General features: G+C 38.5%; 1 protein-coding gene across 7 annotated transcripts in view; it reads left to right on the forward strand.

The window, feature by feature from the left end:
* The first annotated feature begins 7068 nt into the window (after positions 1-7068).
* DENND1A (DENN domain containing 1A) overlaps positions 7069-15437 on the forward strand; it is a 206678-nt gene continuing 198309 nt past the window's right edge. For all 7 annotated transcript variants that reach the window (XM_063353015.1, XM_063353006.1, XM_063353010.1 and 4 more), the window contains exons 1-2: positions 7069-7226; positions 13471-13541. In XM_063353015.1, coding sequence (XP_063209085.1) covers positions 7210-7226; positions 13471-13541 — 88 coding nt within the window. In that variant the 5' untranslated portion in view covers positions 7069-7209. The remainder of the gene's footprint in view (positions 7227-13470; positions 13542-15437) is intronic.

The raw sequence follows: 15437 nt of genomic DNA on the forward strand, positions 1-15437 counted from the left end.
AAAAATACACTTATGAAAAAGCACTGTCATATACAGTTCTAATTTAATTTTACTTTTGTCGGTAATTGTCTCTTTATGAAGAAAAATTGAAGTTGCTGTGCTGAAGTTGATTCAGAAATATTGGTCTTTAAGACAAAAACTGCTGTTCTTGGCTGGAGAGTGCTCTGAGGTGAAGGTAAAGGTAAAAGCTTAAGAAACTTATAACAGAAGGAATTTCTCAAATGAGAAAAGAGCTGTGTTACATGATACAGGCACAAAATCAAACAGGTGAGAATAAAAGTGAACGTGGGAAAGATGCTGACAGGAGACAGTATAAAAATGGTTGTCTTCTGCAGCATGTGTGTACCAACCAACAAAGGCTGCTGGCTCTCTTACCATAATACTTTTCTAAACACCAAATTCTTAACGCTGAATTGGCTCCTTCTCTCTTATTCAAATACTTTAACAGGCCCATCACATAAGATTTAAGTCTTCAGGCTTTTAAAAATGCATATAACAAGAAACATTCAGGCTTTTTAGGGTAAGAACTTAGTCAAAGAAAAACAAAACTAAAGGGAGGAGTTTTTCTCATTTAGTTCTGAAAGAGTAAGATCCACAATCATTTTCATCATTCAGACAGTGAATTTCATAGTTGCTAAAATCCACCTCCTACTAAAGATCTCTTTTACCACTGTACAAGAGAACGTTAAATGACAAATTGTAGAGCCCGAAGCGGACTTTAAATTCAATCGGCATTGGATATCCTGAGCAACAGAATAATGTACTGACAATAACCTTTACTGAGAAGCACAAGCATGCCTGATTTTTGGACGTATGTCTTAATCCATGTATTTCAGCAACTGTGGCAGACAAACCTAGAGATCAGCACATTAATACTGTGTCTCGTTCACAGATATAAGTGGTAATTTTTGCAATACAAAGAATCCAAAAGAATTCCACAGCTATGAACTGAAGCACCACGTGATCTCCCACAAAGCAAAAGTTCTGCAGAGAGCTCAGTGCTTCCTGGTTCCTGCAGTTCCTCAGCTTGGCTTCGAGTTGAACCATCCGTTTGTTATCTATACTCTGCTTTCAAGAGAGATACATGGGCTAATCAGATCCCTCATTTTTTGACCTGAGCTTTATCACTAGTTACAGGTATTGAGTGACGTGAGTGATTGACTGATTTTTCAGGACTCCCAAGAGGAAGTCTATAGAGAAGAGGTACTTTTCTTTAACAATCATCCCCTGATATTAGTTTGGATGTTTGGGTTAGTTCCCTCTCAAAAAAGAGAGGAAAAAAGGTAAATTAAAAACAAAACAAAAAATCTATTGGATTTTTATGTTTCTTTTAAAAGAATAATTAAATTTTAGTGATTTAAACACCATTTTTTATGGTGGCAGACTTGTGAATCTTTAATTCTTTAGGTCAACAACTCAGAGCCTGCTTAAAGACCTCAAAACAGAAAATGTGATCACTATTGAAAGTGATGCAAACAATGGAAATAATTAAAGAGAAAAACAGATTTTCTGACAGATAAATCACCACACAGTTAAAGACAAAGAACAGACAGTTCTGGTAGGCATTTTGCTAGTTTCCCCATAAAATTAAATAACAAATTTTTGTTAATCTTAAGAGATTCGGATTGGGGAAAATGTAGTCTGTTGAGAGACAGTAGCACAAGGAAATGTTTGCCATATTTAGATCTCCTTTCACTAAAAAATGAAGAGGTCATTTCAGGCCAATCATCCCTGGCTCCTTTCTTTAGGGGAATGAGTCTCCAGCATGGCTCTTTATATTAAAGGATTTCATGGGCCTGAGTTATAGCTATTGGTATAATCACAGGTTTCAGAAATGAGAATAGTTATTTCTTATTTCTTTGTGAATGGAGAATGTAAAGGTCATTCGGTGTATGCTACTTCAAACACTTAAAAGGAACGGTATTTTACTGCTTACTTAGCTTTTAATGTACTACATAGAAAGTATGCATAATGTTGCTACACTGCTATGCAGAAATTGAAAGAAAGAGCCTTTTTTATTTTATGAGAAAACTTGAGATATATCTGCATTTCTGATTCTGACCATAAAATCATAAGGTTTATGAAATCATGAAAGACGTGAAGAAGGTAAATAAGAAACAGCCCTTCCCTGACACTTCTAATACGATATTTGGTGAGGAGTCAAATGAAATTACTGTGTCACGTTCAACACAAACAAAAGGAGGGCTTTTTTTCACCTGGCATGTGATCAAGCTATGGAAACTCCGTGACATAGAAGGTAGTGGATTCTAAATTATACATGGACTTAAAAGCAACTGAACAAATTAATGGAAGAAAAATCCCACACAACCTGTTAGATAGAAGCAGCACCTGTGTCTGAGAAAACACATTAATTTCTTGGAGGCTGTGAGAGGATTCTACATGCTTCCATGTTCTTACACTCTTCGTTAAACATCTGCGAGTGTCCAGTTTTGGAAACAGAATGGTTTTGATTTAACTCATTGGTTATGTTCCTATGACATGATTTTTTTTTCCTTTTTTTTTGGTCAGTTTTTATATTTTATTCTGTTATTTTCCAAAGATCAGTTGCAGTCTGTACAATTATAGATTATTGTTTCTTAACTTGTAATGGAAAACAAGTAGATGATGCCCATTTCCATCTATACAAGTAGGTACATACGCTGATTTAAACATCTCTCTTGTTTCAGGGCATAAACTAGTATCTCTGAAGGCTAGCCAGCTACCCTAACAATGCCTGATGAATCACAGTTTGGGAGCATTAAGAACAGGCTTTTTTCTAAAGCAGCATATGTGAACACTTCTGGAGGCTGTACGCACATAAGATGGGCCAATGATCTGATCCATAACTCATGAGGCATATTGTTTGGTAACAACAAGAATTAGAAGCTTAAGGTTGATAAAATAAATTGTGCTTCACATCTGAAAAAATATCTTTAATAAGCTTTCTATCAGTTTATAAACATTGGTAGAGATTTTCCTAATCTTTACCCACTGAGAAATTTGGCAAAACATACATGAACATTATAATCAATATTATTCAGGCAGTGCTATATTGTGTTTCAAGGCATAACTTTTGAGGTGAAGCTTAACTATTGATCTATAAAGTCAGCATTTTGTTTCTTGCCATTCTCATGGCTGAGAAGTAGCAGAGAGAATTTCCCAAGTAAATTCATATTACAGCCAGCTTCACAAGGGGTATCACTGAGAAGAAACAGTTAACGTTTTATGTACATTTGTTGCTGTGGGTGCATTACATATTAAAATATACGTTCAGCCACATTCACCCAAATTCATCCCAGAGTGCACAGTGTAAAACCTCTATTTCTATGGTATTGAACTAAGACTTTCTGGTCAATCTGGAAGTATCCTAAGGCTTTCACCAATCTTTTAATTCCTGGATTATTTTCTCCTGCCTGAAGTTTCCCTTCTGCTTCCCTTTTGTTTGCTATTAATGCTTCATCTCTTCTGGGAGGGTGATTCACAGTTAATCAGCTCATCTATTCTGAGACATTCAAAGACACTGCTCTATGGACGGGCCAGCAGGCATTGCTGGTAACCCTTGTGTGCTTAAACCCTTCTCTTTCCTTGGGGGCTTCTCTGTCTCTGCTGCTGTGTAACTGTTATGCAATTACTACCAAACCATTGGGCCTGCTGCAGACATTAGTACCATCAACAGAATTGCAGAAAATGTAATTTGGGTTACTTAATGACCAGCTTGTTTACATAGATAGACCAGGTAAAGTGGAGGGAAAAAAAAAAGTTCTACAGCTTGGAACACAAACTAATATTAAGCAGATAGAGTGAAAAACATCCTGCACTTGAACAGGAACATCTACATTGTGCTTAACATTTTTGTTTTTCCATTTTCCATTTCCATTTCTTAGTGCTTCCACACAGAAAACAAAGTTTTTGTAATTTGAACAAATATTTAAATATTCAGTCTATAGTTGAAATTTTGAACGAATTTTCCTATTTTATTATCACCATTTGGAGGGTACAAGCCATGTTCTGTACCCATGCACTGGATTCTGGAATATACTTGCTTGATATGTACTAAGATAGAGTGTACATACTAATTCCATATTGAGTGTCTGTTTTTTCATTTAACTAGAAGCAACTGTGGTCACTCATCCTCTCCTCACCTTCCTGGTTTCCTCTGTCTCAGCGTTACCAGATTTACAAGCTCACACTTGTTTTATTAGGCAGTCTTTTAACCTAGAGTTTCCAAAGACTGAATTCACAGTGTTCATGTTGCCAGACGCATTACTGTATCTTCAGTAGCAAGGACAGAAACCCTACAATTTGACATACATATTCCCATTTATTTTTATTAATTAAATTAATCTTTATTAACTGTGAGCTTGAGGTAGGTCATCCTCTTTTTCATATACACTAACATATTGTTTTTCAGATTGATTATCTCATGCTTATCACATAACTTATGTAACTGTAATATTTCCTGTTCAGAACTTTTAGCATGCACCTGCACATTATCCAGGTTGAGAAACTGTTGATGAACAAGTACCAACATGGGTTTGCTATTATAATTTCTTCCCCTAGGGGTAGGAAAATACGGTCATTACAAATCAGTCACCTACAACATAGATGTTTCACTAAGACATATTTAAAAGTAATTACCAAACACTAATTTTGCAAGCCATTTTTCCTGTCATTTGTTAGTTATCAGCCACTATCAGTTCACCCACCAACTCAGCTATCCAGTCCTCTCAGTCTAGTTTTTGAAATCCAATTTTTATACCTTGTTTTCTCTGCATTGGGGTGAAAGCATACTTCCTAATCATTCATTTACTCAGTGAGAGGATTTAAATTGCATTTGAACCACCTAGCATTTTAGTATGTCCGGTCTAAAAACTATCAAATGTAAACCAGTCTGCTATTCTTGCACACTACACTGTCCCCATTTACTAGATCTGTTCATATTAATAAGTTTACCAAATCTTTAAAAAGCACACTAAACAGAAGAGAGCAAAACTAAAACTATGAGTCTGTAAATCTACCTCTTAAGTTTAATGTCAATCCATTTTCCAAAAAGGGTGATGAAACTGAAGAAACTGTTAGCCACTCTTAAAATGTTTGGGGTTTTTTTTTCCATATTGTTATTTTACACTGCACCAGCATTGTATTTACCAGCTTCCCTATTTTTTTCCTCATTATTGACTGTGGGGTTTTTTGCTTTTGTAACCAGTTTTAACAATATTTCTATAAACTTACCTTCATTTGATAGTTATACATATAACCTTTAGTGTACTGGTTTATTTAAAAGGGAAGAATATCCCTGGTCTGAACACGGTAATTTTGGTTAAAAAGCTTCTTTATATTGATATGGGTATTTCTGTATGAGACAGGGAACACCGATACACATCAGCTTTACATAATGCATGTCAGGGAGCAGGAAAGGCTAGTCAGGAGCTGAGGGTGACCACAATACAGTCTGGGCAACGACCAGGCACAGCCGCACAGACATGAGCTGGGCAAGCAGAGCAGGGGTGCTGACAGTCCTCATGACAGTCCAGTGGCCATCAGACAAGGTAACAAAAAGCAAGATAACGGGTCTAAGGTCAACCCAGGAAATCCAAACAATAATTTGGGATCAGGACTGGGTACAGGTATATCTATACCACAGCTCAAGCCACGACTGAATGCTAGGGCCTGAGCTTGCCTATGGCTCCTGAGGCAGAGGTTGTGTGGTGGAAGTACCTCATCTCAAGTACTCAGATTAGTGCTAGAAACACTCCTCATCTACCCAAACACTTCTTTGACTTACTATAACTGTGAATAAATCTTCCAGGACTTTTTGCATAAATGTCTACCATATTTTGTATTTATAACTTGAATGAGTATGATTTCTCCTACTCAGCCTCTCTGGGGAACAAATGGGACATAAAAATACATATCATCTCTCTCTCCCATCTTTCTAGCTGACAACATTCCTCAGCCAAGCAATTGGCTTCCACAGCAACCTGCAGTTTAGAGGTCTTTATAAGCCAAATTTCCAATTTTTTCATTCCTCACATCTCCAACTCTAAAAAGTCAGAAATTGTTAAATTCCGCTAGAAATTGCCAAACCTTCCTGAAAACTTCCTGTAAAACATGATTAATAAAATTGTTGTGTACCTGTTTGATCCTGTTTGCCAACTCCAATAAGGCATGTTTCAAAATCAGTCTTACTGCACTTTTTGAGTCAAGGTAAGCTTTGTTTTCAGCAGACTGCATTTCATCTCTCCTTCACTTCTTTCTGAGAAGTCTCCAGTCCCCTTTATGACCTTACTTGGGCTTGTAGGTCTTTCTAGCCATCCTTTATTGCCTTTTCAGCAGCTTTGGTTTCCGTCACCAACAGTGCAAAATGTTCTGTCACAGCTCTGCAACAGCACCAGCTCACAGCCCCTCTCTCTGCCTTATTTTCTTTGACTTCTGTAGTCCCTCAGCATCGGACATTTATTTCTGCCCGGGACTCCAGTCTGCTGCTTACCACACCGAATACCGTCCCCGTGGGGAGGGCTCACCTCTGTACAGGGCTTTCCAGGATGCATGCTCCTGGTGTGACTACCAGTCATCTGGTGTGGCTACCAGTCCCCACAGGATCGCTACGGGCTCTGGATCACGCCTGTGGCGCCTTTTGGCCCTGTTCAGGGTGTGCCTGACGATTCAATTCCCACTGACAGGGCGTGAGGCGCCGTGGCGGGCAGGGAGGCAGCTCTCCTCCGCGACCGGCGGTGGGTCACCTGGCGCTCCTGCTCGGGACGGCTCTTCCCCGCTCTTGAGCCACTAAGGGCGGCCGGCGGCTGAGAGGGGACCGGCGGCTGAGGAGGGGCCGGCGGCTGAGGAGGGGCCGCCGGCTGAGCGGGGGCCGCCGGCTGAGGGTCGCCGCCCATCCCGCCGCGCGACACCGGCCTGAGGCGCGCTGAGGGGAGCCGGCGGCAAGGCGGGGCCGCCCACGCTCGTTGCCGTGCCCACATCGCGGGGCGCGCGGCGGGTGTCCGCTGGCCCCGCCCCGGCGGCCCCGCCGCACTACAGCTCCCGGCGGCCCTCGCGCCGCGCCGTGACTCGGCTGGGGCGACGGTGGCGCGGGCCGGGATGGAGTGAGGGGGCGAGCGGCGGAGAGAGCGCAGCCCACCGAGCTCCGGCCCCCGCCCCCTGCCTCTCTCTCTCTCTCTCTCTGGCCCGGGCTTATGCGGCCCCCCAGAGACCATGGGATCCAGGATCAAGTGAGTGCCCCCCCGGAGCTCTCCAGCCCCGCTTGCAGGCCCTCAGGAAAGCGGGAGGGCTGTGGAGAGCGAGAAGGGGACTTCCCCGCCCTCCTTCCAGCTCCGTGTGAGGCCGGGCGGGCGAGACCCCGGCAGAGCCTGCAGGCCTCGGGGTAGGGCGAGGAAGAAGGGGAGAACGAAGGGGGAAGAGTGCCTCCCGCCACCCCGGGCCAGCTGGCGGCCGGGCAGGGAGGAGGCGGCGGGGCAGAGGGCCCCGTCCGTCAGACCCCAGCTCGGCGGCCGGACCCCGGGGCGGGGAGCTCCCCCGTCCCCCCTGCCCTGAGGAGGGAAGGAGAGTGTCGTTTGCCGCCCTCAAACCCAGCTCTGGTCTGTTCTCTGCTGTCTTTCTCCCTGGCTTCAGCTCTCCGTGTGGGAGCGTGTAGGGCCAAGCTGTGAGGGCAGTTTGAATTTTATCGGTGCAGGCCTGGAGGAGGACTGGGGCTGCTGGAATTGGGGGGGCTCCCTTGTGGGCACTGGTGAGGGCTGTTTTGGGGCAGTGTTGGGGTCGAGAGAGTGCAAAGCCTCTCGCCTAGGTGAGAGTGTGCTAGAGGAAGGATGGGTAGTCTCACGATGATATCTTGAAAGTCCATTAGCAGGGGGATTTGGGGGAAGGAGAAGAGTGGTGCAAGTGATTAATGTGTTGGGCCTGCAGCTCCATGCCCTCAATATTTTTTTAATTTTCATAAAACTGGGGGTTGATTTATTGATAAGCCCTGTCTGTATGTTTGGTATTGTCACGTTAAAGATCTCAGTTCATTCTTATGCCGTTCCAGACAAATTCAATTCCTCTGAGACAGGTAGAGGTGTAATAAAGCTATCACCAAGCAGGGAGTGCTGACATCTTTGTGCATGAAAGGTGTGACAGAGCAGAGACATCCAGTTAGATTGTATTTTATTCAGCAGTTTCAGTAGGTGCTGTTGAGCAATTGCTTTTCCTTCTTGAACAGAGTGTTCTTCAAGATTACATAGAGCTTTAACGTTTCACCTCTTTTGTTTAACTTGAGTATGAGACTGGAGGAGACATAGTTTGTAGTGTCCTCAGCATGATGACACATCTTTGTGTTCCTGAGCCCATAGGCTGGATAGACATAAATGTGTGTTTGTCCAGCTGGGTGTTTTAGGGAAATCTAAGCAGATAATGAGTGCTTGTAATAATAGCACTGAGGTGATAGGTTGGTTCCAGAAAGCAGCCTTCCTTCTTCTGGAGGTACGCTGGGGATAACATGTACGCTTTTTTGGCGTATGGGTTCTCAGCTGTTGCTACAAAAAAATTCAAAAGTCTGAGAAACTAGTTAAACTCTTAGCCTGTTTTCAAATACAGGTAGAATCTAAAATTGTTACTATTTTGAACATCAGAGCGTGTTGCATCTGTAACTTGCACCTTCGGATCTTGCAATGGTTACCCTTGCTTGGGTCACTTCAAGATTATGGTCTGAAATGACTTCTTATGATGACCTTATCTTAAATCTATCAAAAGGCTGATGCTCACTGAAAGTACAGTTTCTTTTGTGTATGTACTGAATCCACAAGCTGTGTTTACAATCTTTGGGTTTTTGATTGCTACTTTGACATTTAATGGCTTTGCATATGCTTTGCTGAATGTGAATGTCATCACTCAGATGAGACACTTCAACTGGAAACCTCACTGGTATCTGTGAGGAGATATAGTAGTTAGAAGTATTTATTACATCCAGTGGACTTTCGGGCTTTTCTGTGCAAAGTCTGTTTCAGTGTGAACATGTCTTTCAGGATTACAAGCCCGTGTCTTTCTCTGTCACCAGGAAAACATAGGTGATTGCATAACATAAGCATTACTTTTCATTCATCTTGGACTTTGTGAGAAAGCATTTTGTCCATTGTGTGATTAAGCAAGTTTGCCTTGAGCAGCAATGAGTAAATTTCTTTTTTCCACTTCGGACAGAACATTGTGCCCAAGTGGACTACGGACAAAATTTCAGAACAATCTTGAAGTATGTAAAGAATGAGAGAGCCTGTCTGAATCTGAGCTGGATGTTTGATCCAGCAAAGATTTTGAAGTTGATAAGTAGCTCCCTTATTGGGGCAGATGGGAGTGTGGATGAGAAAACTATTTTATAATCAGGTGTGGTGAGGCATGTCTCCGTTGGTGGTGTTGCCAATATGTGTTGGAGCCCTAGCGAAAATCCGGTAGTCGGATCTCTTGCTTCTTGCTATGGATTGATAATTATAAGGGGTATTAGACTCCTTGGCACATGATCATTTGCACACACTGTGATAAACTGTGTGTGAAACCTGGACATATGTGTCAGTTATATTTTTGATGGATGTAAAGTAATGAGTCATTTGAGTGAAAGATTGCTTAGAGGAAATTATCAGTAGCTACATCAGTCTGAAGTGAAAGAAATCAAGAAGTTGCCAGCAATCCTGTAAGCTTTTGGCTTGTGTATAGCTGCAGGCGAAAAAAAGGTAAATTGAGTATTGGGTTACACTGTTGGGTTAAGCTTTGTGTTGGAGCATGTCATACTGTATGTGCAAGGCACTCAGTGCCAGCAAGGTAATATAAAACAGGAATCTAGTTAACCTGGCTGCTATCCCTTCTTGGTAGCCTTCAGTACTCAAGATATTATAAAAGAGAAAGGATTATTTTATTTTTTTAATAATGTGTCAATATCAATCTGTTCAGCAGAATTGCATTGCACCATAAAAAAACTTGGCATGTTCCTTTCCAGAGGTGGTTGTGTTTCAGTGATGACAGAAGAGATCCCTAATATTAATCTGGGAATGCTTTCAGCTGTTTAACATAAAGTTTGCTATGTACTGAAATGTAACACTATCTACCTAGGGAATACCAGGCAGAAAAAGTTAAATATATGGAAACTAATCAAGGTTTATCAAACAGTTTCAGGCTCCTCTCATGCCTCAGTTTTTAAGTAGAATGATTCTGTTGTAAGTGCTATTACGTTTTCCTTTGTGTAGGGAAAAAAATGCTCCTGACAGAACTGAAGTAGGCTTTAGATATGTAAAGTACGTACTTGCATACGTACAGCTTGCGAGAAGAATTTTGTTTAATTTTATTCTGCACAAATCTCGTGCAATTGGGTAAAAACTAATAATTTTGATTGTAAAAGGTACATAAACATCTTATTTAAAATATTAAATTACTTTAATAAATTTCTTCAATTTAATGACTTCAGTTGAATTTCTTATGGATTGCTTTGATACTAAAGCAATTTCTACATCAGAGAGATTCGAAGTAATTCATGCAACTAGCATACAAAAGGCATTCTTTTCTCATCGAGCTCCTTCCTTAATTTTAATTTACAAAATTTGCATTCCTTCTGAAATTTTCCAGTTATCAAATAAATGGGTTACTATGTATTTTTGTACATATATGTCCTATGTATTTTTTTATTGCATCTGTAAGTTCACTTGATAACTGACCATGGGTCTTTAAGTGATTCTTCCTCTTGGGAGGAAAGGAAACTTTGTGTGTATTTAAGTTTATAATGCTATGGATGATTTCAGTGGGTTGAGGTTTCAATACAATGCACAGGTGGCATTACATGTCTGCAGGGTAGTTTAATAGTCATAAAAATGGACTGCAAAATATACATATTATGATGCATGTTTATGGTATATATTTGCAAACTGTATGAAGTCTCATAGTGACTTGTTTCCTGAATTCCACTGAAAAGTTATAAAATATTCAGAATTCAACAATGACTTCATTCTCATACTGAGGTGTTAGCTTGTTGAATGCAGCCTTTAATACTAAATTTCTGACTTGGCAAAGCTACTTTAATTTCACTGTTGATGGAAATAAGTGGACGTTTGTTGTAGAATATTAAAATACAAAATTTAATGTCTTTTTGTCTGAAGGTTTGGTATACAGTATGTGCTCAACAGCTGTGTTATACAGTGTTTTCACTAAAGAATTTGAACACAGACTCTAACATAATACTAAAAAGGTGTTTGTTATTTTATCCATTAGCTGTAAAAATATTATAAAATTTATAAACTTTTAATTAAGGAAACAGGGTGCTAAAAATAACGACATAAACAAGGAAGGTAAGATAGGGCTGCACAGCAATATATATAAAAGGAAAAATATATTTATGGTGTTAAGTGGTTATCATTTCATCCTTATCCTGTACCATGATTGTAGGAATATAGCTAAAAATCTCGCTATTTGAAGCAGATCATATGCAACAACTGTAAGCAGCACAGAGAGAATTATGCAAGTTTGTATTATATTGTAAAATAATTGTTGATTTGTTGATTTTAAATTTCTCAGCACTTAGGAATGTAATTTTCTGAAAAATGGCTACTTAAGGCAAATCAGTTGGGAACTGGTGGCAAATTAAATTAATTGAATTGTGAACCATTGTTGCTCCTGAGAGGTGCTCTGTAAAACTGTAGAGTGTGATCCTATGCTACTGAAACCAACGGTAGCTTTTCTGTCGGTTTAAATAGGTGTGGGGTTTGGCTTAGAGCCACTTGAGTTACACTAAGTGGGCCTGTGGCATGGTTAGAAATGTTTTGTTTAATCCCTGTTGGTATTAAAGTAGGATTAAAAATAATATAAATTCTCCGAAGAGTAGGCTGAACTCCTTGACCTGTTTATATGTTTGCTTTGAGATACTGGGTATGGTGAGTTTCATTTTTTAAATTATTATTCGGGTAGGAATTCTAGCATGCACACATATATATATGTGTTTTGTCACTATTTTCATCCTTAGCTGTAAGGGAGCTAACCAGATTCACAAGTTAATTATACCTCAAGAATTTTCTAATGTTAGATAGTTTACATTAACACATAGGAGACAATATTATCACTATATAAGCAGCCATAAATTTAGAGCAGTAATTATGCAGTTTTGATTCTTGGTTTTAACTAGAAAATCTAAGAATAAAATATCACATGTTCAGACTTACAAAATCCTTATTTCAGTAACTAAACAATTATAGTCTAATGTGTGATTCTCTTTAATCTCATAAAAATTTTTGGAGTAGCTAAAATTGTTAGAGTCAGGAATTTAACTCAAAATAAGCTTTCTTATATAATCACCTGCTGCCTTTACATGCTCCTTATGAAATGTAATTCCAAAGGTTCACTTATGGGGTTATATTAGTAAGAACTGAAAATGTACACTAAATATGGGTTTTTTTCTTAAGTTACATATCACTAACTTTCTACTTTTATTACTAGTATATTTATAACTCTGGAGCAGAGTTATAAATGCTCTTTCCTCAAGCTTCATTTACATTTTGTAGCTGAATTTGGTATAACTTTTTACTATTGCGCCTATTTCCTTATTTTGTGTGTATCTGGTAGTTTTCTGGATTTAAGACTGGACTTTCATGAGGTAAAACCTTCTGCATTTGTGATATTCTTCAGCACGGTCCTTTTTTTTTTTTTTTTTGACAAAAACGTAGAAATATTTTGACAGGTATTAAAGAGGTGAACTGTCTTCATCCTAAATACAGCCTCTTAGGTTTTCCAATAACGTATGCATAAAATTACTTTGCATGCTCTTGACTGCAGTTTTTTTCTTTTTTTTTCTGAGTAAATAGGTGTCATGAAGTTGAACTCAAGGGTCACAGTAATGAAAATGTGAATCTGGGTTGTTTGTCCCATGTTGGACAATGTGACTCTGTTTTCAGTTTGGTGAAGAGAAAAGGGTATTGAGGGTTTTTTTTTTCCTGAAAAAAATCCCTATATTTAGCACATAGGTGATTTACTTACTCATTTGAAAGTAAAGGTGAAATAAAAAGAACTTGCTTTTGCAAGTTGCACATGTAATCAAAATTACTGTTATGGCCAAGAACTGAAATAACTATAAATGGCATGTTTTTCTTTTCCTGGCAAAGTTATGAATGATAGGCCTGTGATATTTTAGTATCTAGAAATGCAGACTAGTCAAAACAATTGAATTGACTTAAAGGTTCTGTGTGCTTGATTTCTATCGTTTTGATTTGGTTTTTCTCTGTGGAAGTTTGGGAGATGCCCTGTTCATATGGACTTATCTGAGCTTCACTCACGTCTTATTACATACTAGTAAGGCAGAAAGATCTGATGCGAAACCGTCACAGACAATAAAACAAGAAATCTAGTTTGGCAAGTTGTCCTTGTAACATGCATTCTTAAACGCTTTTTGACTGAGTAATTGAAAGCACACTTGAAAACAAATTCTCACTGCACTCAATACTTTTTTTTTTCTTTCAGACAAAATCCTGAAACTACCTTTGAAGTGTATGCAGAAGTAACCTATTCAGGAATCAGTTGCATTGGGAAAGGTACTGTTTTGCACTGAATTATACCTGTTTATTGGCTAAAACTATTCTTAAGAACCATATATTGGGAGATAATGAAATAAACTTAATATTGCGCTGTTCTAGCTTTTAAAGATATCTTAATGACTGGTTCTGCGTAATCTTTTAAAGTTAAGACTAATAATGAGAAATTCTTTGCCTCTGTCCCTGAATGTGGGCCATTTTACAATTTCTTTGACTGTTCTGCCTTTTTTGTTTTTTAAAATAGAAATAACTTACTTCATTAGCTTGAAAGAGTGAATGTATTTTCACATTTGTGTTTGCTGCTCATATAAGAAATGGGTAGTTTTAAAACAAAAAACACTCTAAAATTTCTTGTGTGGAATTTTTTTTTACTTCCTCCTTCTTACTTGTCTACAGAAATATTTTTATCTGTTCCCAGATTTTTTCTTTGATCAAATGATTTTATCTAAAAATAAGCCATGAACACAGCTTATGATTTGGTTAACTGTTTTTACCAAACATTGTTATCAAGCCATGATTATACAAGTATTTTTCTATAAAGTTATTTATGACAAGTATTCCTATGTTTATGGTAGAGAAGTCCCATAACTTCAAAATCAACATGTGAGTATATTTATGAATTTTTGACTGTTCTTTTTTCTAAACTTGAAGAACTTGATGAAATAATGGGGAAAAGCAAAGGTTGAAATTCATAATTCCAGAATTTAGTTCAAGATACTGTTTTGTGAGATCAGTCTCTAGAATGTTACACAGAGGAGGTACGTCAAAATCAAATAATTATGATTAGTCAACATATACTGAAGTAATATCCCTTTTATCTTTTATGAAATGATCATGAATATATTGTATATATGGTATAATGAACTGATAGAAAGGATTTTTATATTTTATTAACTGGAAAGGCACTTATCTCCTTTTATGTCTGTACTTGTTTGTTTCAATCTGCAAAAGTCAAATAGCTGCAACTCTTTCCTTTACTGCCAAAGCCTCCATAGGAGTTGTAACTGGAATACAGTTTTGGCTTGTCCTACTGCTCTATGCCATCACAACTATTTGATGTAACTGCAGGAGCCCTTTTAATAACTGGTCTTTGTTTCTGCACATCTGACCTGGATTCTAGTGCCAGAAAATCTGAACAAATTTGACCATAAACATTACATTGTACAGTACTAGTGTCTGGGTATAATCTTCTCTTTGAAGTTTGTTTGCATCCCCCTGGAGGGATTAATTCCCTGCTGTGGGAAGGTGGGTTAAAAAGCACGGAAACTACTTTACAGGTTTTTAATTGGAGAATTTAGTATACATTTTGTTCTATAAACCAACTGATTCTGTGGGAGTTTCACTTAGTTGTGTTTTTAGGCTTGTTGTGTGCACATGTAGGTGCAAAATCTTCAGAAATTGTTTCTAGTGAGTAAAAAAAATTGTTTTAATAATTCTTTTTACAACTCATATTCTGAAGTTTCTAGTTCTCTCTGAATTATCTTTTAAAAGATTATTCCCAAGCATTTTTTTTGTATTTAAGAGGTGTTCTTTATTCTTAGAAGTCTTAGATTTGTCTATCCCCAAATATTCTGTCCTTCTGTTCTAAATGAATGTTGTTTGGTTTTCTTCAGTGTCAACTGTATTAACAGCTATGCTGTATCCCAGGCAAATCACCATTCTAGAAATATAAACCTAGAGACCTCCATTAGTCTTTTCTACTCCTTGGCTAGCTGTTCTAAGCCAGAAGACCAACAATATGTATCTGCTTTTTTTATTTATTATTTTTTAGTCAAGGAATGTATCTTAAATGGCAAGGAGCAGTTACTGTTAAGAAAAGCAAAATTTATAAAAGGTGTATAAGGAGCAAATTATCAGGCATGTTAAAAAAAACTTATTTCTTCCTGTGTAATGGAT

This window comes from Chroicocephalus ridibundus, chromosome 15 (genome assembly GCF_963924245.1).
Source record: "Chroicocephalus ridibundus chromosome 15, bChrRid1.1, whole genome shotgun sequence".
NCBI classification, from domain to species: Eukaryota; Metazoa; Chordata; class Aves; order Charadriiformes; family Laridae; genus Chroicocephalus; species Chroicocephalus ridibundus.